This window comes from Aquarana catesbeiana, linkage group LG02 (assembly GCF_042186555.1).
Source record: "Aquarana catesbeiana isolate 2022-GZ linkage group LG02, ASM4218655v1, whole genome shotgun sequence".
Classification (NCBI taxonomy): Eukaryota; Metazoa; Chordata; class Amphibia; order Anura; family Ranidae; genus Aquarana; species Aquarana catesbeiana.
Genome location: NC_133325.1, coordinates 56,133,659 through 56,156,158, shown reverse-complemented (window position 1 = coordinate 56,156,158; position 22,500 = coordinate 56,133,659). Strand labels below are relative to the sequence as shown.

The following is a 22,500-nucleotide window of genomic DNA, read 5'->3' as shown; positions in this document are numbered from 1 at the left end:
TTTTTTTTTTTTTTTTTAAATTGCGTTTGAAAAAACGCTGTGCAAATACGGTGTGACATAAAATATTGCAACAACCACCATTTTATTCTCTAGGGTCTCTGCTAAAAAAAAATATATATATATAATTATGTTTGGGTGCTCCAAGTAATTTTCTAGCAGAAAATAATGATTTTTACTTGTAAGCAACAAATGTCAGAAAAGGTTTATGCTTTAAATGGTTAAACGTCCCTCATCTGCATGCTTGAGTTGTTTCCTTTCATAAAAGAAAGAAAAGATAATTTGTTTCTACTTATTCACCTGTTTTAATAAAACTTCCTGCCTAGGATTTTTTTTTTTTTTTTTTTCCGGCTGTGAGAACTCTCTGCACTTGTTAGAAAGATCGTGACATGCTGTTTTGAAGAAGGGAAGGGAAAAAGATCGCGATTTCGATGCTTAACGATTAGTCGTGCAGCTCTAATATAAATATATACACACACAGGCTGGCGGCAGAGTAGGAAAGGCATATGACAGCCATGGTTCACAAATTTTGAGAAATGTGGCATGAGAGTCATTGCTTGACATCTGTTCGTTAAGCATCAACACAGTCATGCAATCTCTCAACCCCTGAAAGGTGACAAATGTATTTTTCCAAGCTTAGGCAATTGTTCTTTTGGCTGACAGGAACGGGAGGTGAGTTTCTGTTGATAGGCGAATAGGCCCGGAATTGGGCAGTGTAATAAGGCAAACTTGGCTTCTTTTGGTATGGGCAGATAAAACGTAAATAAGAGGCTGAATACACGGGACCAGAAGCCAGTTAGTCTAAGACATTTCCACCATATATGAACAAGATCACCCTGATGGCCACTTTCTCGGAAGTAGCGGCCACTGTAGGATGGATTGGCATGGGCAATGCGGGCAGGGACCCAATGCCAACGTAGGAGAACCTTATATGCCTCCTCCAAGGTGGTTGTGTTAAATGAGCATTTGGCCGCAGAAGACCAAGCCCCACTCTGGTCTCCCAAGTCTATTTCGGTCACCAAGTCTCGTTTCCACTGAGCTACATAGGTGAGCGAAGTAAGGGAGGGATGATTTTTCAGAGAAGCATAGAGAGCCGAGATGAGGCCTGGGGATCCCAGCGAGTGCAAGCAGGTGTGTTTGAATGCAGTCTTCTGGAATGGGTATGTAGAATTTCTACGCAGTTAGGTGAGCCAATGCTGAAGTTGGAGATAGCGGAGGAGCTCCCCTCCCGGTATGTTATGGGTCTCCTGGAGTGAAGCCCATTTGAGGAGTGATCTGGTGGTGTGGACGTGTCAAATATCTGAAAACTTGTTGGTAACCCACCAGGAGAATGCCTGTGGTTGGTCTAGGCCTGGGGGGAAAGTAGAGTTATTAGTGATTGAGAGCAAGGGCAGGAAGGGTGACATTAGACAAGCGGAGTACTGCACGGAATCCCCAACTTGTAAGCTGTGTTGCTTGAGTGGGCTCAATGTCAACAGGCGAAGATTATGCGGTAAACAAAGGAATGTTGGCATGGTGATATGGGCGCAACTGAGTAGAGGAATATCTACTGAGACATGAAGTCTCCGCTCTAATTCATGCCAAAGTTGCAGGCCAGTCAAGTTCCTTCACCCCAAACATGCTCATCCATGTCTTTATGGACCTTGCTTTGTGCACTGTTGTGCAGTCCTGTTGGAACAGGAAGGGGCCCATCCCCAAACTATTCCAACAAAGTTGGGAGCATAAAATTTTCCAAAATGTCTTGGTATGCTGACTCCTTAAGAGTTCCCTTCACTAGAACAAAGGGGCCAAGCCCAACCCCTGAAAAAACAACCCCACACCATAATCCCCCCTCCACCAAATAATGTGAACCAGTGCACTAAGCAAGATGCTTGAGCTCACAAATGCACTTCTGGAAGAATGGTCAAACATTCCCATAGACACACTCCTAAACCTTATGCACAGCCATCCCAGAAGAGTTGAAGCTGGTATAGCTACAAAGGGTAGGCCAACTTTATATTGAACCCTACGGACTAAGACTAGGATGCCATTAAAGTTCATGCGTGTCTAAAGGGGGTAATATAGTCCGTGTGTGTATATGTATAATACAGCCCTCAAATTTCGTCTTGCATTTCGCGAGTGGAAAATGATTGCCGGCGAGTGTGGGCTGCCTCGGAAGGGGGGGGGGTGGCGGCGAGCACCGACAACATGCGGGGTTGAATGGGAGGCGTTCACCGGGCAATTCAAATGAAAGCTGTTACAGCGGGCAGTTCCCACTCTGATGATCCCACCAGCTTGCCTCTTCCTCGGCACTGGTGAGGCGTCGCTGATGGGCACTGGTGAGGCGTCGCTGATGGGCACTGATAATGTTGTTAATAATTTTTGTAACTTAATTCTGCATAAAACATTTAAGTGTCATTTCATGAGATAATTTGGAATGGCGTGTTTAGTGGCGGGGCATGGTAGGGGTTGGGTGGGGCAACTGGTGGCTAGTAACACTTAAGACCTGGCTAGTAGCTCAGGACTTGTAATTTTGAGCCCTTGTATAATAATATATATGTGTGTGTGTGCATTAAGGCAGCCCATAAATTTTAAATGCGCTGTCACTGCATGCATCCCAGCATGGTCATAATCATACCTGATCCTTTTTCGGGAGGCCAGCACACAGAGTTGCCCTAGGCGTCGTTTACAACGAATGACACCCTAGGGCAGTGATGGCAAACCTTGGCACCCCAGATGTTTTGGAACTACATTTCCCATGATGCTCATGCACTCTGCAGTGTAGTTGAGTATCATGGGAAATGTAGTTCCAAAACATTTGGGGTGCCAAGGTTCACCATCACTGCCTGTAAATGTAAAAATGCGTGTAAGGTGCTTTACTGCTGCTTTTTTTTACTGTGAAGGCGATCCGTGCCAGTACACATACGTGTATTCTCTTCATACCTACTTTCTCTCACCCTTACCTTTTACATGTAAACATTTAACTTTGGATGCCATGATTCGGTGATCCCGAACTTCTTTTTAGGCACATATAAGGTAATCGTATTCTTCATACTGCATACCTACATTCCATATCGTCTTTTTTCTCATTATACTTCCTCACATGTTTGCGAAAATGAGAGATGCAATATTGACCAGTCACAGTGCCACTGGCTCTAGAACGACATGTCCTGACATCCTGGGGCTTTAGGGCTTTTTCACATGAGTGTTCATGCCTATGCATCAGCATGAGCCTTTTGTTTACTTATAATTTTCACTGTTGAGCTGCCTGCAGGCAGCCCAGAGAGTGAATGGAGAGTACACTGGCCACATGGACTCTCCCACACAGCAGAGTTTGACATGTATGCAGGGAAAGGTGGTAGAACCGCAATGCAAAACATGTGCCTGCATGCCTGCGCCGATGCATTACATTTATCCTGAAGTTGGGCTTTAAAAAAAAAAAAAAAAAAAAAGTTTGTTAAAAGTGGTTTAGGGCTTTACTAATAAAATACTTTTTATATGCTTTTAACTTAAGTGGTGGTTTTTTGCTTTTTCATTTATATTTGTTTTTTTTTTGTTTTTTATAGCGCTTTATCCAGTATCTGGCATCCCGGAATACTTTATTCAATCTGAGCAATTTTTTGGACAAGAGTGGACTTCAAGGTAAGGTTTGATATTCACTGTTGCTTTAAAATGACTGCTGCAGATATACAGTGCAGGCAGTTAGGGGTTCCTCTACATCAGGGATAGGCAACCTTAAAGAGGTGGAGATCTACCTGAACAACACAGGAAAGTCAAAGATTAACGGGCACAGTGTCACCTCCTCACACCGGATTTAAACCTCTAATTGGTGTACTACCGTGTTGCAAGCGCATACATTGCACAACAATGATGGGTTTAACCACTTCAGTCCCGTAAGAATTGGCTGCTCAATGACCAGGCTATTTTTTGACATACAGCACTGCGTCGCTTTAACTGATAAGTGCGCGGTCGTGTGACGCTGTACCCAAGCAAAATTGATGCCCCCCCCCACAAATAGAGCTTTCTTTAGGTGGCATGTGATCATCTCTGCTGTTTTTATTTTTTGCGCTATAAACAAAAAAGAGCGATAGTTTTGAAAAAAAAACCTCAATATTTTGTACTTTGTAATAGCCCCATTTTTTTTTTTTTTTTAATTTCTTTCCTCAGTTTAGGCCGATTATGTATTATTCTACATATTTTTGCTAATAAAAAGCGTATATGGATTGGTTTGTGCAAAAGTTATAGCATCTACAAAATAGGGGATAGATTTATGGCATTTTTATTATTTTTTAATTTTTTTTTTACTAGTAATGGCGATCTGTGATTTTTATCGAGACTGCAACATTATATCTGACACGTCGGACACTTTTGACACATTTTTGGGGTTAAAGCGGGATTCCGGCCAGCTAAAAAAAAATTTTTAAAGTCAAACACTGTAGCTGCTGACTTTAAATAAGTAGACTTACCTGTCCTGGGTGCCCGCGATGTCGGCCGCCTGAGGCCGAACCGTCCCTTGGCTCTCGGGTCCCGGCACCGCCATCCTATGTAAGGGAAACAGGCAGTGGAGCCTTGCGGCTTCACTGCCAGTTTTCTATTGCGCGCGCGGCGCAGCGATCTGTGAATGGCCCCGTGGTGTTCTGGGAACACACACAGTTCCCAGATGACAACGGGGCCGCTCACCGAGGAGAAGAACACGCCGCGGAATAGGAAGATGTAGATTAGGAAGACTGCTTAGCAACAAAGGTTTAGGTAAGTATAAAAAAAATTTTTTTTCCAAATGTTTTTTTTTTTTAATTTTTTTTAGGAATTTTGGTGGCATTTTTTTTTTTTTTTTACGGGTGGCCCTCTGCTTTAACTGTGTTCCCTATGTGTGTGTTCTGACTGTGGGGATGAGAGATTGTGGTTCCCAGCTCGTAGGAACTCACGATCTCTCTCCTCACAGAACTGGGATGTGTGTGTTTACACACACACACGTGCCTGTTCTGGCTCTCGTGCCCGCGAGCGCTCGTGGCCGGCGGTCATCGCGAGTGCCGGTCACGAGCATCGGCATCCCTGCTGTGCAACGGGCGCGCGCCTGCTATCCCGCTTAAAGGGACCAACTTATAGCTACGACGGTTCGCGAGATCGTGCCGACCTGCCGCAGTATAATGACGGCAGCTGGTCGGCAAGTGGTTAAATCAGATGTTGAGACAGCAACATATCGCCTCGTCACCACCTATCAACACACACTCTGATCGCTTTTCAGAGGAGCAGCACTTGTGAGTGAGCCCTTAGGGCTCATTTAATACGTAAAGGTTGTGGGTGGTAAAACAGCAGGATATAATAGAAGTTTATGGCTAAACGCAGTATACCCGCAGGAAAGGTGCAGGTGCACCGCACCCATGGTGTAGGTGAACCGCAGCACATCAGTGTAAAAGCAGCCCTATACTTTTTTGCCCAGTGTATTTTGCTTCACACTGATCTGAAGATCTTTTCTTTCCTGCTGCTGGCACCACTCTGGGGACCGCTAGTTAGGATAAGAAATGGAGTGCAGTTGATATCCCTCTGCATGGGACAGGAGCCGGCACTACAGAGGAGGCATCAGCTTATGCACCTTTTGCTCCCTACTACAGCTCCAACTTTACAAGTTTTGCCTCTGCATTGCTCTCTGTTTAATGCTCTGGAATGGCGGCTCAGCAAACCCAGACCATGATCTACCAGTCACCTGTCATCCACTAGATTCCTAGTAGATGGTGAGGCAGGCATTTATAGTAATGGGTCAGTAGGACTGTGTTTGGGGACAGCAGGTATAAACCTAGACACAACAGAGTGCTGCCTATACAAAAGATCGGTTCTGGCTGTAGGAGCAACTGTTTTGTGTTTGCTGTAGGTACGTACACACATTTGGAGACACTTGCACTTTATACCCACAGATGTTTTTATTAACTGACAATTTCTATAACTGGTCATATCGCTATAATAAAATGCTTTGGATAAAAAAATTTTAAAAAACCATAAGGAAGTGTGGGCTTTTAGATCATGGATGTGCTCGGCAAAGCACTCAAATGATGGTGTGAAAAAGAAAATCCATGAAAGGGTACATTTGCCAACTTTAATTGTTCGTGTTCCTATTGTGCGCATTAAAACTAAACTCCAGGCATATTTAAAGATGCAATTTAATGCAACAATGAGCTCTGAAAAATTGGCAGGTTTCGAGTTTGGATTAAACTGATGTATATTTTTACCATTTCCAGGTTATGACATGTCCACCTTTATAAGACGCTATAGTCGGTACCTGAATGAGAAGGCGGTTTCTTACAGACAAGTTGCTTTCGACTTCACCAAAGTAAAGCGTGGGTACGTTTCTCTAAATATGGATCGGGGTAAAAAACTATTTGGTGGGTGATGATAAAGGTGAAGCATTCTTTATGTGTGTTGCTGCTCTTCTAGAGTTGGTGCCCCATGTCAATCAATTGCTCTTTCAGTGCATCTCTTTAACCACTTCCTGCCTGTAGGACATCATATGATGTCTTTTAAAGGGTTTGTAAAACTACGTGTTTTTTCACCTTAATGCATCCTATGCATTTAAGGTGAAAAAACAGCTGTCAGTGACCAACTTAACCCACGGGGACGCACTCTCTCTCTGCCCGGGGTTCTCTGTTCTTGATTGGATAGATAGAAGCGCAGCCATTGGCTCCCGCTGCTGTCAATGAAATCCAATGGCACCGGGCCGAGTCCTGCATTCGGCCTCTATGGACGCCTGAATGCTGGACTCAGGAGCGCGCCTGCAAGGTAATGCCCCGGGGAGGAGCCGCCGGGGAACCCCAGAAGATGAGGGTTGGGGCCACTCTGTGCAAAACGAGCTGCACAGTGGAGGTAAGTATGATATGTATGATAATTAAAAAAATAACCCTTACAATCACTTTTTAAGTTGAAGTGGTAATATCTGAATGATGCGTGCAGCTACAGGCATCATTCGGATATCTATCTTTTCAGCTGCCGATTCCTTGTAATGTAAAAGTCATCCTAGCGGCTATTTAGCTGCTGGATTGCTTTTACAGACAGTGGGATGGGACGTCCCTCCAGTGCCTTTCCGGGCTCGACCGAGTGATCGGGAAGCCAGATAGCCGATCCGGTGGCGCCGCCGACGAATTACCATAGACTTGCGGCCATCTGTATGACCCTGGGAGGCCATATGTCATGAAGTCACTTCTGATACTGGCAGATGTAAACTGTCAGTTTTTGTCCTGGAAAGCAGAGATCGATTTTTTTTTTTTTTTTTTTTTTATCTCATGCTTGCCAGGGTAGAAAAGATATTTGGGGTCTCACTGACCCCAGATACCTCCATAAAGAGGGCCTGTCGTGCTTTATTTCCTATTACAGGGGGGAGTTTACATTTCTTGTAAAATGAAGTACAATTAAAAAAAAAAAAAAAAAAAAAAGTAAAGAAAAGCCCATTTTCCCTCACACTCTAAAGCGAACAGATATGCAAGTTGCACCCACATATGTCAACAGCATTTGGCCCAGTGAGGTATTGCTGCCAGTGTTGGGGCGAGAGCCGGCCTCCTTCGGTATTCTGTTAGCTACTGTAAATTCAAATATTCATTCTGTACCAGTGGCTGGCTTTTAATTACAAAGTACAGTGTATTTTTGCCCCCACCCCCCCCCCCTTTTTTTTTTTTTTTTTAAGGCTTTCATTTCTATATAGAATATCCGGTGATCCTGACAGTTTCTTCTGCTTGATGGTAGATCTCATCTTGCTGGGACTGTCTGAACGGATTGATTGGCAGTAGCTCCTGCAAGGACCCTCATTGTTATCACAGTGTAGAGTGGTCTAGCAGGACAAGTCAACCCCCCCCCCCCCCCGTAGCTGAATACCGTCCACTACCCCGGCCCTGCAGATTGTAAGAGGTGATTTGTATTCACATGACTGCTAGTGATAAAAAATATTCTGGATGTAATCATCACTGCCACAAAAAGCTAGACCCACTGGGAATGTATGTGTGCTTCATCAGTCTGCATTAAAAAAAAAAAGTGCAGCTGTTCTGAATCCTGCTATCTTTATTTTTAGGGCTGATGGCGTCATGAGGACAATGAACACAGAAAAATTGCTAAAGACCATGCCCATTATACAGAACCAAATGGATGCCCTGCTTGATTTCAATGTAAGTAGAATATACCCAAATCTAGGTAAATGTGCAGGTTTTTCTGCCATTAAAGGAGAAGTTCACCTGTTTACAAAAAAATAATGCATATCTTTTTGCAGGTAAAAAAAATTTGCATTTATTATTTTTATTTTTTTTACTGTAAAGCATTGCACCCACGATCAGCAGATCACGGGTTCCATGCAGGACTCCTACAGACTTGTCAGTGTACCTCTATGACAGGAAGAGACAATGAACTACCAGAGCGCTTCATTGGGAACTACAGGCCGAGAGCCACAAAGGCTGTCGGTATTTGTAGTTTCCCATTCGCAGAAATCTGTGAGTAAATGACACAGCCAGGCGGGCAGAGCACCGCACGGCCGCATTCTCTTCAAACAGTGACAGCAGGTGCCTGGAGAAGATGCCCGTTTGCTGTCACTGGGGGGGGGCTGTAACTGCTGGAACATGTTACATGTCCCACCCTAAATATGGATGGAGCATGTAACATTTTCCAAAAGGTGAACTTGTCCTTTAATAAGCCTGGCAAGATAAATGGCCACTCAAAGTGGTTGTAAATACCTTAATAGAAAAATGAACAGAGCATTTCCCTCTATAGCATGTACTAAGCGTAATCCAAATCACCAAGTGTAATTTCGGTCTTCTCTTTCATCCCTCTATCTGCATTGGTCACTTCTGACACTGCCTGAGACCACAGAATCTTGAGAGGTGGCCCTTTCCTCCTCCAGCACACAGCAGGTTGACAGCCTCAGCTGTGCGTGTTTAGCTATGAGACTGTATTGGGGGGGGGGGGGGGGGGGAGAATGTCTATTCCCTCCACTCGGGTTTCAGATTACACTTGGCTCTCTGCTCTATCCTGTGTAGTGTGTGACAATTGATCCCCGCCCCCTGCCTGCTGCAGGGGGAAAAAAGCTTTGATCTGTGTGTTTTAGATGGTTGTAGCGAAGAGAGGGCTGGAGATACAGGTACAACTTATGTAAGAGGATTTATTTCATTTCTGTGCATCACCTGAGGCCACTCGCTTCAGGGGATATACACTAAATTACCAAAAGTATAGAGACGCCTGCCTTTACATGCACATGCATTTTAATGGCATCCCAGTTTTAGTTCAATATTGAGTTGGCCCACCCTTTGCAGCTATAACCACTTCAACTCTTCTAGGAATAGTCCACAAGGTTTAGGAGTGTGTCTATGGGAATGTTTGACCATTCTTCCAGAAGCGCATTTGTGCAATCAGGCACTGATGTGGACGAGAAGGCCTGGCTTGCGGTCTCTGCTATAATTCATCCCAGAGGTGTTCGATCGGGTTGAAGTCAGGACTCTGTGCAGGCCAGTCAAGTTCTTCCACCCCAAACTTGCTCATCCATGTCTTTAATGGACCTTGCTTTGTGCACTGGTCCAAATCATTTGGTGGAGGGGGTTTATGGTGGGGGGGGGGGGGGGTTGTTTTTCAGGGGTTGGGCTCTTAAGGTGTCAGCATACCAAGACATTTTGGACAATTTCACGCTCCCAACTTTGTGGGAAGAGTTTGGGAATGGCCCCTTCCTGTTCCAACATGACTGCGCACCAGTGCACAAAGCAAGGTCCATAAAGACATGGATGAGCGATTTTGAGGTGAAGGAACTTGACTGACCTGCAGAGAGCCATGCCTTCTCGTCCACATCAGTGCCTGACCAGAGCTGTTATAGCTGCAAAGGGTGGATCAACTCAATATTGACCCCTAGAGACTAAGACTGGGATGTCATTGATTGTAAAGGTAAAAAAACAACATATCTATACTTACCTGTTCTGTGCAATGGAATTGCACAGAGCGGCTGCAAACGTCCTCTTTTTGGGTTCCCCCGCCAGCGCTCCTGGCCACTCCCCTCTGTCCAATGCCCCCCCGGGAAGTCTTTCCCTCGTCACTGGTTTTAAATTGACCGTACTGGGAGTCCATGGCTCCCGGTTCCCCACCAAAGCCAGCGAGGCCCGAAAGTGAGGGGGAGAGAAGAGCTGCAGATGTGCACAGCACTGGATTGAATGAGGGCTCAGGTAAGTAAAGGAGGGGATGCTGACACATAAACAGTTTTTAACTTAATGCAAAGAACACATTAAGGTAAAATGTTTGCATGTAAAGGCAGGCGCCCCAATACTTTTGGTAATATAGTGTATGTAAGGGTTTACAACCAATGTAATTAATATTTTGTCTTTGTGTCTCCTTGACTGGCACTAATACTATTTATCAGCCAATTGCAGAAGGAGCTAATAGTTGGCTGTATTGGATGTTTTTGGCGGATTTCTGCAATCCCCCAAAGTAAGCCAGTGCTGGAGTTGTCGGGCTGCTGCTTACTTTTTAATGTGGCTGCTAAGGTAGTTTGTGTGTTTATGGAAGAATCTCGATCTTTTGGCAGTTGTCATGCCCTTGCAGCCTGTGATGCCCATGATTTCAGTGTTTTGCATTTTCCCTTTCTCTTAGGTAAATGCCAACGAACTGACAAATGGAGTCATTAATGCTGCTTTCATGCTGCTCTTCAAGGATGCCATCAGATTGTTCGCTGCATACAATGAAGGGATAATTAATCTGTTAGGTAAATAGATCTGATTTTGTCATTCTGCAACACTTGTTACATAGCAGAAAACCTAAGAGAACCTTTTTTTCTCATTCAGCAAGTGATATCAGTGTAAGTTATCCTACGCAGTGTGAGGCCACATGAATACATTTAACAAGCCTAGTAATTGCAGCAGTCACGTGGGCTTCTTATGGGTGCATTAGGATGTCATTGATTTCTGTAGCAGGATAACTCTTAATAACACGTGTTAGACGTGCAGATATCCTGATTTTGGGGCAGACTGCTCATGAATAGGGAAGGTGATGGCCGTGATTGTTGGTTGTTAGCCAGATCACTGCTCACAATACACAGAGTTCTGTGTTTTTGTAAACTCAGAACTTTGTGTGTGTGATTGGCCACAGCCGATCAGCTGACTTCAGCCAAAATCATCGGCTGAAATCTGCTGCCAAAACAGCTGAACCTGTAAGAGGCTGCAACATACAGGTATGTTAACAAGCCTGGAGCTGCTGCCCGCTCGCAGTACAGCTACTTTGGGTGGGCAGCAAGCTGGTAAAGATTAACTTGGAGAGAAATGCACCTTGGGGTACTTCCATGGACGCCAAATGCATCCCTGGCAAAGCTTAATTCCAGTTATTGCTGTTTCTGCATGGTTGCATAGTCCATGCTGGTCCAAAGTGTGTTTGTATCATTCCCGAAGATCCCCCGGAAGCTGGACATTAGTGTGGGTAGGTACCTGTTACCGCAATAATTGCCGTTGGCTTCTGAGTCCCAAGCCTAGTGGCTGCTCTGCTTCTTCAGGAACGCAGGAGGAAGCTCGCTCGGCACGGGCACCATTCAGGGAGCGCTTTGCATTTTCTCAGTGAATGCAAGGCATTGTCTGATTGGACGAGGTGGAGAGGCAGGCGGTGACTTCACGATCTCCACCTCATCCAATCAGAGAACGCTTTGCATTTTGTTTTTTGTTTTTTTTTAGAAAGGACAGAGTTTAGGCCCATGCAGGGCAGCCACTCGGCATTGGTTCCCGAAAGCCAGAATCAATTGCTGTAGTAGCACTGCCTACTATAGTGACTTCCAGCTTCCAGGAGAATCCTTCCAGGTATGGCACATAAATAAAAATAGCTGACATTCATCTTTAAAGTGTACCTGTAATAGGAGAAATACATGGGCTGCCGGTTTTTGATTTTTCCCATATACTAGTTGTCCTGGCTCTATTTGACATCCAATACTTTTAAGTCACTGGCCTGGAAAAGATATGCTGAAAATAAATGTATTGTTACATAGTAGGTGAGGTTGAAAAAAGACACAAGTCCATCAAGTCCAACCTATGTGTGTGATTATGTGTCAGTATTACATTATATATCACTGTATGTTGTGGTCATTCAGGTGGTTATTTAATTTTCTTGAAGCTATCGATGCCCCCTGCTGAGACCACCGCCTTTGGAAGGGAATTCCACATCCTTGCCGCTCTTACAGTAAAGAACCCTCTACGTAGTTTAAGGTTAAACCTCTTTTCTTCTAATTGTAATGAGTGGCCACGAGTCTTATTAAACTCTCTTCTGCGAAAAAGTTTTATCCCTATTGTGGGGTCACCAGTCTGGTATTTGTAAATTGAAATCATATCCCCTCTCAAGCGTCTCTTCTCCAGAGAGAATAAGTTCAGTGCTCGCAACCTTTCCTCATAACTTAGACTATTGTGTATGTCTATGCTGATTTTGAAAGCAATGATGCCAAAGCATAAGTGTGACAGTCAACTCACTTTGGGATGGACAGTAAGTAATGGCGGACTAAATGGTTTCCGTTCCGACATCTTTCCTTTAACCCTTTCACTGCCACCGATGGTAAGGGTTACATCAGGAACAGAAGGGCTTGCAGCTGGCTAGATTGGTATCCTTTACGGTTGCGGCATTCCCTTCTGCTATAAGCTCACAGTCGCTCTATTGACCATAAATGTCTAGCGTGAAGATCCCATAGACCACAGTTGTCAATCTGGCGGCTCTCCAGCTGTTGCGGAACTACAAATCCCATGAGGCATTGCAAGGCAGACAGTTACAAGCATGACTCCCACAAGCTAAGGCATAATGGGACTTGTAGTTCCGCAACCGCTGGAGGGCCGCCAGACTGTCACCCCTGCCCTAGACACTCCTGACTTAAGAATTCATAACCAGTCACCTCTATATGTACCATTTATGAGGTGTTTTACTCAGAGCTCTCCCCAATCTTCTTTCTTAGAAAAATATTTTGACATGAAGAAGAACCAGTGTAAAGACGGGTTGGACATTTACAAGAAGTTCCTCACCAGAATGACACGGATTTCTGAGTTTTTAAAGTTGCAGAGGTATGTGTGTACCCCTATGTCACCGAGGCCCAGGGCAACTCCTTTTTAGCTATCAGAGGCCTGCTGTCTATAGAGCATCTGTTTCCTGCCTGTTTTTTAAATCCACTTTTCATATAATTGTTCAAACTAACATTCTGATGGGTATAAAAACACCATTTATTTGGTTGTGTATATTGGGCGTGCTGCACACTATTAAAGAACTTTCACAAAATGTGTAGCGCCAAAAAAATTACCTAAATAACAAATGGTGATGAAGGTGAGAAGAATTGAAGTCCAAAAACTCATAAACAAAAAGTTAAAATAAAGTCATTTCAGTAGAACCAAGGAAAAAACTCATGCACAAAGTCCCATGAAAGTATAAAGCTCATAAAAGCAAATCCAGTGTAATTGTGTGTGCAGAAACATCAACTAATGTATCTTGAAGAGAAGAAAAGTGATCCAATGAAGTGCTCCAAGATCAACCACCACAGCCCAGTAGAATAGACACTCACCTGAAAGGATGGCTGCAGTTAGAGCAGCAAACACACATTCATTAAGTATCGGTCATCCGATTAAAGTTGGGTGTCCAGCGACACTCCCCATCAAGTTGTAACGAAGATAAATTAAGCTCACCACGAGCCAAATAAAATCTTCATAGTGTGGTAACTTTACTGCAGTTCCATCAACCTGAAAAGCCAGAATGTAGCAAACAATCTTTACATTCAGTGCCGCTGCTGACGAGGAATCGGTCCCCATAGGGTAGGAGACACTAGTCCTGACGTTGTGCCGCTGACTGATTCTGGTACGGCATCGGCACTGAATATAAGGTTTGTTTGCTACATTGTGGCTTTTCATGTTGATGGAACTGTAATAAAGTTACTACACTATGAAGACTTTATTTGGCTCCTGGCGAGCTTTATTTATCTTTGTTGCAACCTGATGTGGAGTGTCGCTAAAACCCTACTTTAATCTGATGACCGATACTTAATGAATGTGTGTTTGCTGCTCTAACGGCAGCCATCCTTTCCGGTGAGTGTCCATTTTACTGGGCTGTGGTGGTTGATCTTGGAGCACTTCATTGGATCACTTTTCTTCTCTTAGAGATACATTAGTTGATGTTGCTGCACACTATTACACTGGATTTGCTTTTATAAGCTTTATCCTTTCATGGGACACTGTGCATGAGCCCTTTCCTTGGTTCTGATGAAATTCCTTTTTGTTCGTTTTTAGACTTTATTTCTTCTCACCTTCATCACCATTTGTTATCTTTGTAATTCTTTTTTTTTTTTGGCACTACACATTTTGTGAATGTTGTTCATAAGTTAGCTATATTGCTTATCTGTGCCATCAGCCACATTTGTCACAGAGCCGAGATAGATCCTTTTTATTTTTATCAAAAAACGTTGTTGAAGTACACAGGGCATGCGTACTAAGTCCTGATCGAATGCCTTGCTGCCACTTGCACTTACCAGCAATTCCTTGTTGTGAAAATTACAGTAGGGAGTAGTTGTGTAAATACAGCAGCTGTAATAGTTGCTGCTAGAATTGAAAAAAAAAAGTCCAAGTTTATAAATACTGTTCAGATGTGAGATTGATACAAGGTAACATTGCAACCTGAGAAGTAAAAAAAAATTAGTTTTTTTCTTTTTTTTTTTTCTAACCTTTAATATTTAAACTTTATTTTGTGTTTATTTACTATTCTTTATCATTATTATTATTTTTTGTAAAGCACCAAATTTCATTTGGAAATACCTTTGCAATGCATTGGACAGTGATCATAATTTTGGTGTCCTTTTAATCTGGACAAATTTAATAAAGCATAAGGGACGGTACTCACATTGAATGTGAAGTGTCTCTTCTGTTTGTGCCTGCTCTTTTCATTATCTTCATTCCTTTGTTTGCACACCACAAAAAGTTTGTTAAAATGCCAAGGTATGATTAGTTCCGCAGAAGTCTTGAATTGCACGGTCATTGTAATATTGGGTGCAGGGTTGTAGGTGTCTCCCATGTGGCACTGCTTGGGCCTAGCGGTATTTTACCCAAACCCTGAGCACTGCATTGTGGGGTGGTGGGCCTGTTATAGTCATACTAGAAACTTCAGATCTGAAAGCATAGTTGCCATTCAAGATATTTTAACCTTTTTTTTTCTTCTTTTAACTTTAGCAAGTGGGAATTGATAGAGGAGACATACCCGATCTATCTCAGGTAAGGAAGCTTTTTGGCATTTATCTTGTGTGTGTGTGTATTTGGCTACAATGGGGGGGGGGGGGTTCCCTGGATATTATTTCTATAGAAATAATATGCACATGGACAGCATTTGGTGCACAAAAAAGCAGTTCTTGTATTTTAATTCAGATTTGCAGAGAATGTTGATTTTAAAGTGTGTTTTAAATCCTATCGAATGTTTTTCTTATTTGCTCTTTTTTTTGTTTTTGTTTTTGTTTGGTCTGTTAATCATTCCTTTGAAAGTGTTTTATGCCATATCTCTTTGATAAATGTGAAAAACACCTATTTAACCTGCCAGAAGACCAGTGAGCTGATAACTTCCTTGTTCAATCCTTTTATTGAAAAGCAGCTGGCTCAAAAACGTCCACAAAGTTGGCACAATTACATTGCAAAATGAGATTTGCACCCACTTCAAGTGCAGTGTATATCGTAACATAACGATACATATAGCATAAAACCGTTGATATCAACTGATGTGGGGATAGAGACCGGGACCTCAGTCCCTGCAGAATTGGAGCAATGTAAGCTTCTGGACATGGGGGCACACAGCGCGGCTATCGGTGGTGCGGCGTGTCAGTCTGAAACACCGATCTCGGTAAAGAGCCTCTGACGGAGGCTCTTTACCACGTGATCAGCCCTGTCCAATCATGCTGATCACAGTGTAAACAGGAAAAGCCATGTATCGGCTTTACCTCACTCTCATCTGAAAGGCGCAAGTAGAGGAGTGCCAGTTGGCTGCTCTCCTGGTGGGGGGGGTTTGTGTTTGCGCTCCCGAGGATGCCCACCTCAGACCACCAGGTATGCCACCCATGGCCACCAGGGATGCCAATCTGTGCCGAAATCAATGGCAATTAGTGCCCACAAATGGTGCCAGCCAGCACCCATCAGTGCCGCCTATCAATGCCCATCAGTGCTGCTTACCAGTACCACCTATCGATGCCCATCAGTGCTGCATACCAGTACCACCTATCGGTGCCCAGCAGTGCTGCATATTAGTGCTCATCAGTGCCGCCTTATCAGTGCCCGTCAGTGAAGGAGAAAACGTACTTGTTAACAAAATTTTATAACAGAAGCAAAAAAAACTTTTTTTTTTTTTCAGAATTTGCAGTCTTTTTTTATTTGTTGCGCAAAAAATAAAAACCACAGCAGTGTTCAAATACTACCAAAAGAAAGCTCTATTTGTAGGAACTCCGGTTTTTATTTTTTGTGATATAAGCGAGAAAAGAGCGGAAATTTGGAAAAAAAACAATATTTTCTTCTTTTTTAAAAGCAATCCAATAAAATCTAATTTTGTCATAAATTTAAGCCAAAATGTATTCTGCTACATGGTTTTTGGTAAAAAAAAATTTCAATAAGTGTATAATAATTGGTTTGTGTGATCACGGACAGATGTACGCAAATGATCATGTACAGAAGTGCGCAGGTGATCATGGACATATGTGTGCAGATAATCATTGGGACATGTTATTTTACTGTTACATATGTGGGGGACAGGTGTTTTTACTATGTGTGTTTACTTTGTGTTTTTTACATTGTGGGGACACTAGACTGGTGATCAGTGAGTAAAAAGCTGTAAAAAACAACTCATACTCACTGATCACCATCCGGCTGCAGCAATCCGCTGTCCCCTCCTCACCGACAACTTCTGTGTGAGGAGAGCCGATTGCCTAGCAACCGGCTCTGTATTTACATCACATGACGGCAGTGATTGGACATGGCCGTCATGTGATCAGGAGGGCAAGTCACAGAGCCCTCCTGCCGGAGATGCGCTGTGTCCGGGTGACACGAGCATATCGGGATCACGCCGCTGCGCGGGTGACCCCCACACCCCCCCTCCTTCTGAAGGACGTTCCTGAACGTCCACTCAGGAGAGAGCGCCCACCCAGCCATTTATATACAGTGGCCGGGTGGGAAGTAGTTAAAGGAGAAGTACCGCCAAAGCTTTTTGGCAGTACTTCTCCTATGGATCACAGGAGAAGTACTGTACACTCTTCTTTTTGTACTCTTGTGACCTGTTTTCAGCAGACAGCAGGCGGAAGCCTGTTGGCACAGAGCCGGTCCAAGCTGGGGCAAGATTGCGACAATAAAGTCACAACCCTGGACCAAAACCTGGCTTGGCCAGATGAGCTGCTAAGAGCCTGAGCCAGCCACTCCCGCCCCCTCCAAAGCCCAGGGCTACAGTAAGGGGCTGCAGACCGGATAATAGTGACACAGTCGCCAGCTCTCGGAGCATTGAGAACCAAGTGATCAGCGGTCTTTGATCTTTCGATTCTCAGTCATGGAGTTGGCAGGGGACCTAGGTAAGTATGATTTTGAAGAGGGGGGGGGGGGGGGACTTTTAATGAACTGTGAAGGCGCTGGACTTTTTGCTCTCCAGTAATTGTTTGTGAGGTACAGAGAGACGGCTATACTGAGATATACTACAAGATCCTGACATTGCACCTGTGATCTGCAAAAATACGTGCATTTATTATTTTATCTAACAGATTGACTTAACCTTTAAGTTGTTATGATATGATTGCGCCTCAAAGCTGCTAGCTGACAACATGAAATACATCTTTGGTGCAGAATTCATCTTGTATCTTTTTACAGCCACATTTAGCAACTAGCATAGATTAGATTATTTATTAGGGATGCACCGATACCATTTTTTTTTTTTTTTTTTTTTTTTTACGAGTACCGATACTTTTATTTATTTATTTTTTTTTTTTTTAGTACTTGCCAATACCAATTACTGATGCCTACCGCAACTGTTTTTTGTTTTCACGTCAGCTGTCAGCAATGGTACAAAGCATTGAAAAATGATTTACAAATGAAATAGATTTTTTTTTTTTTTTTTTTTAATTTTGCACTTTTTCAATGTAAAATGTGTAACTAAAATATATGTTCATATATATGTGTAAAAATATTCACTAACAAAGCAAGCAAAAAAAGTTTTAATTGTTTATAAAATAGACGTGAACAAAAAAAAAAAAGCAGGAAAATAATTAAATGGTGGAGAATAGGGAGTTAATTAAGGCAGATTAGAGTAAATTAAGGGTTAATAAGGGGTTAAACAGAGGAACATTTGTTCATCCCTTTGATCTGCAGGTGAAGAAACAGAAAGATTCAAAAAGAAACAATGTTTCTTTTGATTTTAGTGTTTCAGCTGAGCAATGTTAATAAACATTGCTGGTTGCTTTTTTTTTTGACCGCTCCAATTACCGGACTTCCTTAATACTTCAGCTGTCAACAGAGACGGAGACCCCACTGACAGCTCAAAGAGCCGAGCTTGAAAGTATCGGTTTCAGGTATCGGTGCATTTGTACGAGTACCGATACTTGTGCAAATACTCGGTATCGGTACTGATACTAGTATCGGTGCTACCCTATTATTTATATAGGTACTGAAGATTGTACCTGCCTCCTCTAAAAACATGACAGATCAATTTGTAACTCTGGGTATATTCTTGTCTTATTTGCCGGGTGATGATGACAGCTTTTCCTTTAGACACTTTTATCATCGAGGCCCAGAGTGCAGAGTTTTACTGCTATAATCTTCTGCTGCGTGGCCAGAGGAATGTAATCTGATGATCATTTTTCATTTGACATTTGTTGTGCGTTCTCCTAAATATTTGCCAGCGAACACTCTGCATTATGAAAGGCCGACCCAGATGTCTGGCCTCCAGCTGCACATACAACACGCAGAGGCTTCACTCAGAACAGTCGTCTTATTATATACAGCTAGTCACACTGTAGATATTTTCCCAGCTTGCGTCATCTTTCCTGGTGTATTGATCTTGGTTCTATAATCGGTAACTGCTGCCGGCAGCTGCTACATCTGCTGAACAGCATTATTCATGGGCAGTCTGGTAGGATTCTGTATCGAGGATTCAACTTGCGGGTTTTAAAAACGGTGTCTGCTTTACACAGGAGGGGCGTCTAGGCTTAAAGTGTTCACCTTTTCAGAAAAAAAGTAAAAAGATGAACTAACACCCTACACCCCCCCGGTCCCCGCTGCTCTTACCTCCGTGGGTGATAGTTCCAGCATCCACACATGCCAGTTGTAATGGGGTTTGAAAACCGCACTGTTTTTTCCGCTAGGGATGGATTAGAGTTGTTCTGATTGGTCAGCGCCAGCACATGACCTCGCGGACCAATCACAACTCCTCTGTTCTTTGCTGGTATCCCTAGGGAAAGAGGAGGGAAAAAATGGCATGGTCCACAGGGCCACTGCACCAGGGGATCATGGAAGTGGAGAGGGTGTAAGGTGTTTACCTTTGTTTTCTCTGAAAAGGCGAACTTGCACTTTAAAGCTGAGCTCCAGGCAGATGAAAAATATATCACAAATTTATGCAGGTATAGGTTAATTTAAAAATCATTAAATTGTATGTTTATCTGTACAATTAACTTTTCACTTTTGCTTCCTTCTTGTTAAAGTTTACCACTGAAAGTGTTTTGCTATATCTCTTATATAAAAAAAAAAAAGTTGATCCTGCCAGAAATTCAGTGCTATCCTGTTGAGTTTTATCTCAAGCACTGTCAGGCTGGTCCGGTTTACCTCTGTGAACTGGCAACATTGCTAAGGCCTTGTTCATACCGGCGCTAAGGCCTGGGCTCAGTGTTTGTGGCTTGCAGTCAGCCCACGTAAGTGTATGGGGACATAGTGCCTGTATCATACATCACAGGAAGCAGAAATTGGTTCATTCTTTGACCATTGGCTTATGATTGAACACTGGCAAAAATTTAAGCTGAACCCTACCCTTCTTACTCCCAGCTTGTCCCAGTTTTTTCCTATTGTCTGTAGGTGATGGACCTCTCTCTGGTTTGAGAGAGAATTGCTTTTGTTTTCTAGGTATTGCTAGCTGGATGGTAAGGCCTTGGCGGATCCCGACTTTGGTTGGAAGGGTACTCCAGGTACGGGGCTTTATCTTAACTCGTTTTTGGGTTTTTTTGGCCCTTGTTAGCTGTTTGCTGCTTTGCCTGCTCATTATGGAATGACTTTTGGACATCCCAATGGTCTAAGAATTAACCAATTCCGGGGTCCTGTGGTGCACAATGAAGAAAACAGCATTTTTTGAGTTGCCTGTGATATCCTTTTCTTTAACCGTTTCAGCCCCGGGAGATTTTACCCCCTTCCTGACCAGAGCACTTTTTGCGATTCGGCACTGGTCTGCTTTAACAGACAATTGCGCGGTCGTGCGACGTTGTACCCAAACAAAATTGACGTTCTTTTTGTTTTCCCCACAGAGCTTTCTTTTGGTGGTATTTGATCACCTCTGTGTTTTTTTTTATTTTTTGCGCTATAAATAAAAAGAGCGACAATTTTGAATAAAATGCAATAAATTTTACTTTTTGCTATAATAAATATCCCCCCCCCCCTCCCCCAAAAAATAAAATAAAAATATATATATAGATAGGGATAGATTTTTATGGCATTATTTTTTTTTAACTAGTAATGGCGGCGATCTGCGATTTTTATCGGCACTGCGACATTATGGGGGTCTCATCGGACAAATTTGACACATTTTTGGGACCGTTGACACTTATACAGCGATCAGTGCTATAAAAATGCATTTTTTTACTGTAAAAATGTCACTGGCAGGGAAGGGCTTAACTGTGTTTCCTAGTGTGTGTTCTAACTGAAGGGGGGAGGGGACTGTGTAGAGGAGATGACAGATTGCTGTTCATACTCTGCATGAACAGGCGATCTGTCTCTTCTCCCCTCAGAGAACTGGAAACTGTGTGTTTACACACACAGATCCCGGTTCTCTGTGTGTCAGCAGCGATCGCGGGAGCCCGGCGGTGATCGTGACCGCCAGGCACTCGCATTGGCTTCGGGGGGCGAGCAGGGGGCACGTGCCCCTAGTGGCCACAGGGAGAAGCAACATAACCTTGTTTCACCCAGCCGTGCCATTCTGCCGCATTGCAACTGCGGCAACCTGGTTGGCAAGTGGTTAAAGTGTTCGCCTTTACCAGAGTCCCGTAATCCCCATCAGCTGTGGTGCCAACATCGCTGGACTCCAGGTAAGTGTCCAATTTATTAAAAGTTGGATTGAGGTCTGGACTTTGACTAGGCCATTCCAACACATTTACATATTTCCCCTTAAACCACTCAAGTGTTGCTTTAGCAGTGTGTTTGGGGTCATTGTCCTGCTGGAAGGTGAACCTCCGTCCTAGCCTCAAATCACACACAGAGTGGTACAGGTTTTGCTCAAGAATATCCCTGTATTTAGCACCATCCATCTTTCCCTCAACTCTGACCAGTTTCCCAGTCCTGACTGCTGCAAAACATCCCCACAGCATGATGCTGCCACCACCATGTTTCACTGTTGGGATGGTGTTCTGTGGGTGATGTGATGTGTTGGGTTTGCACCAGACATAGCGCCAAAATGTTAAATTTTAGTCTCATCAGAGCAGAGCACCTTCCTCCATACATTTTTGGAGTTTCCCACATGCCTTTTCACAAACTCAAAACGTACCATTTTGTTTTTTGCTGAAAGTAATGGCTTTCTTCTGGCCACTCTGCCATAAAGCCCAACTCTATGGAGCGTACGGCTTATTGTCATCCTATGTACAGATACTCCAGTCTCTGCTGTGGAACTCTGCAGCTCCTCCAGGGTTACCTTAGGTCTCTGTGCTGCCTCTCTGATTAATGCCCTCCTTGCCTGGTCTGTGAGTTTTGGTGTGCGGTCGTCTTTTGACAGGTTTGCTGTTATGCCATGTTCTTTCCATTTGGATATGATAGATTTGATGGTGCTCCTAGGGATCATCAAAGGTTTGGATATTTTTTTTTATAACCTAACCCTGACTTGTACTTAACAACATTGTCCCTTACTTGTTTGGAGAGTTCCTTGGTCTTCATGGCAGTGTTTGGTTAGTGGTGCCTCTTGCTTAGGTGTTGCAGTTTCTGGGGCCTTTCAAAAAGGTGTGTATATGTAATGACAGATCATGTGACACTTAGATTGCACACAGGTGGACATCATTTCACTAATTATGTGACATCTGAAGGTAATTGGTTGCACCAGAGCTTTTTATGGGCTTCATAACAAAGGGGGTGAATACATACGCACATGCCAGTTATTATTTTGATTTCTGAAAAATAGTTTTATGTATTTATTTTTCAAATTTTACTTCACCAACATAGACTATTGTGTTCTGATCCATCACATATAATTCAGATTAAAAAAAAAAACATTGAACTAAAGGCTGTAATGTAACAAAATTAAAAAAAAAAGCCAAGGGGGGTGAATACTTTTACAAGGCACTGTTTATGGCTTGCTCACAAAACTGTCCTCATGTACTGACTGGTGATT

The 22,500-nt window shown here is 43.3% G+C and overlaps 1 protein-coding gene across 1 annotated transcript in view; it reads left to right on the top strand.

Moving 5' to 3' along the window:
- Positions 1-15,185, top strand: part of LOC141126891 (phosphatidylinositol-binding clathrin assembly protein-like) — a gene marked incomplete at its 3' end in the record, with an annotated part of 78,395 nt that extends 63,210 nt beyond the window's left edge. The window contains 6 exon segments of the mRNA XM_073612944.1: positions 3,543-3,618; positions 6,210-6,312; positions 8,027-8,120; positions 10,573-10,684; positions 12,896-13,001; positions 15,144-15,185. Coding sequence (XP_073469045.1) covers positions 3,543-3,618; positions 6,210-6,312; positions 8,027-8,120; positions 10,573-10,684; positions 12,896-13,001; positions 15,144-15,185 — 533 coding nt within the window.
- Between the last annotated feature and the right edge of the window lie 7,315 nt (positions 15,186-22,500).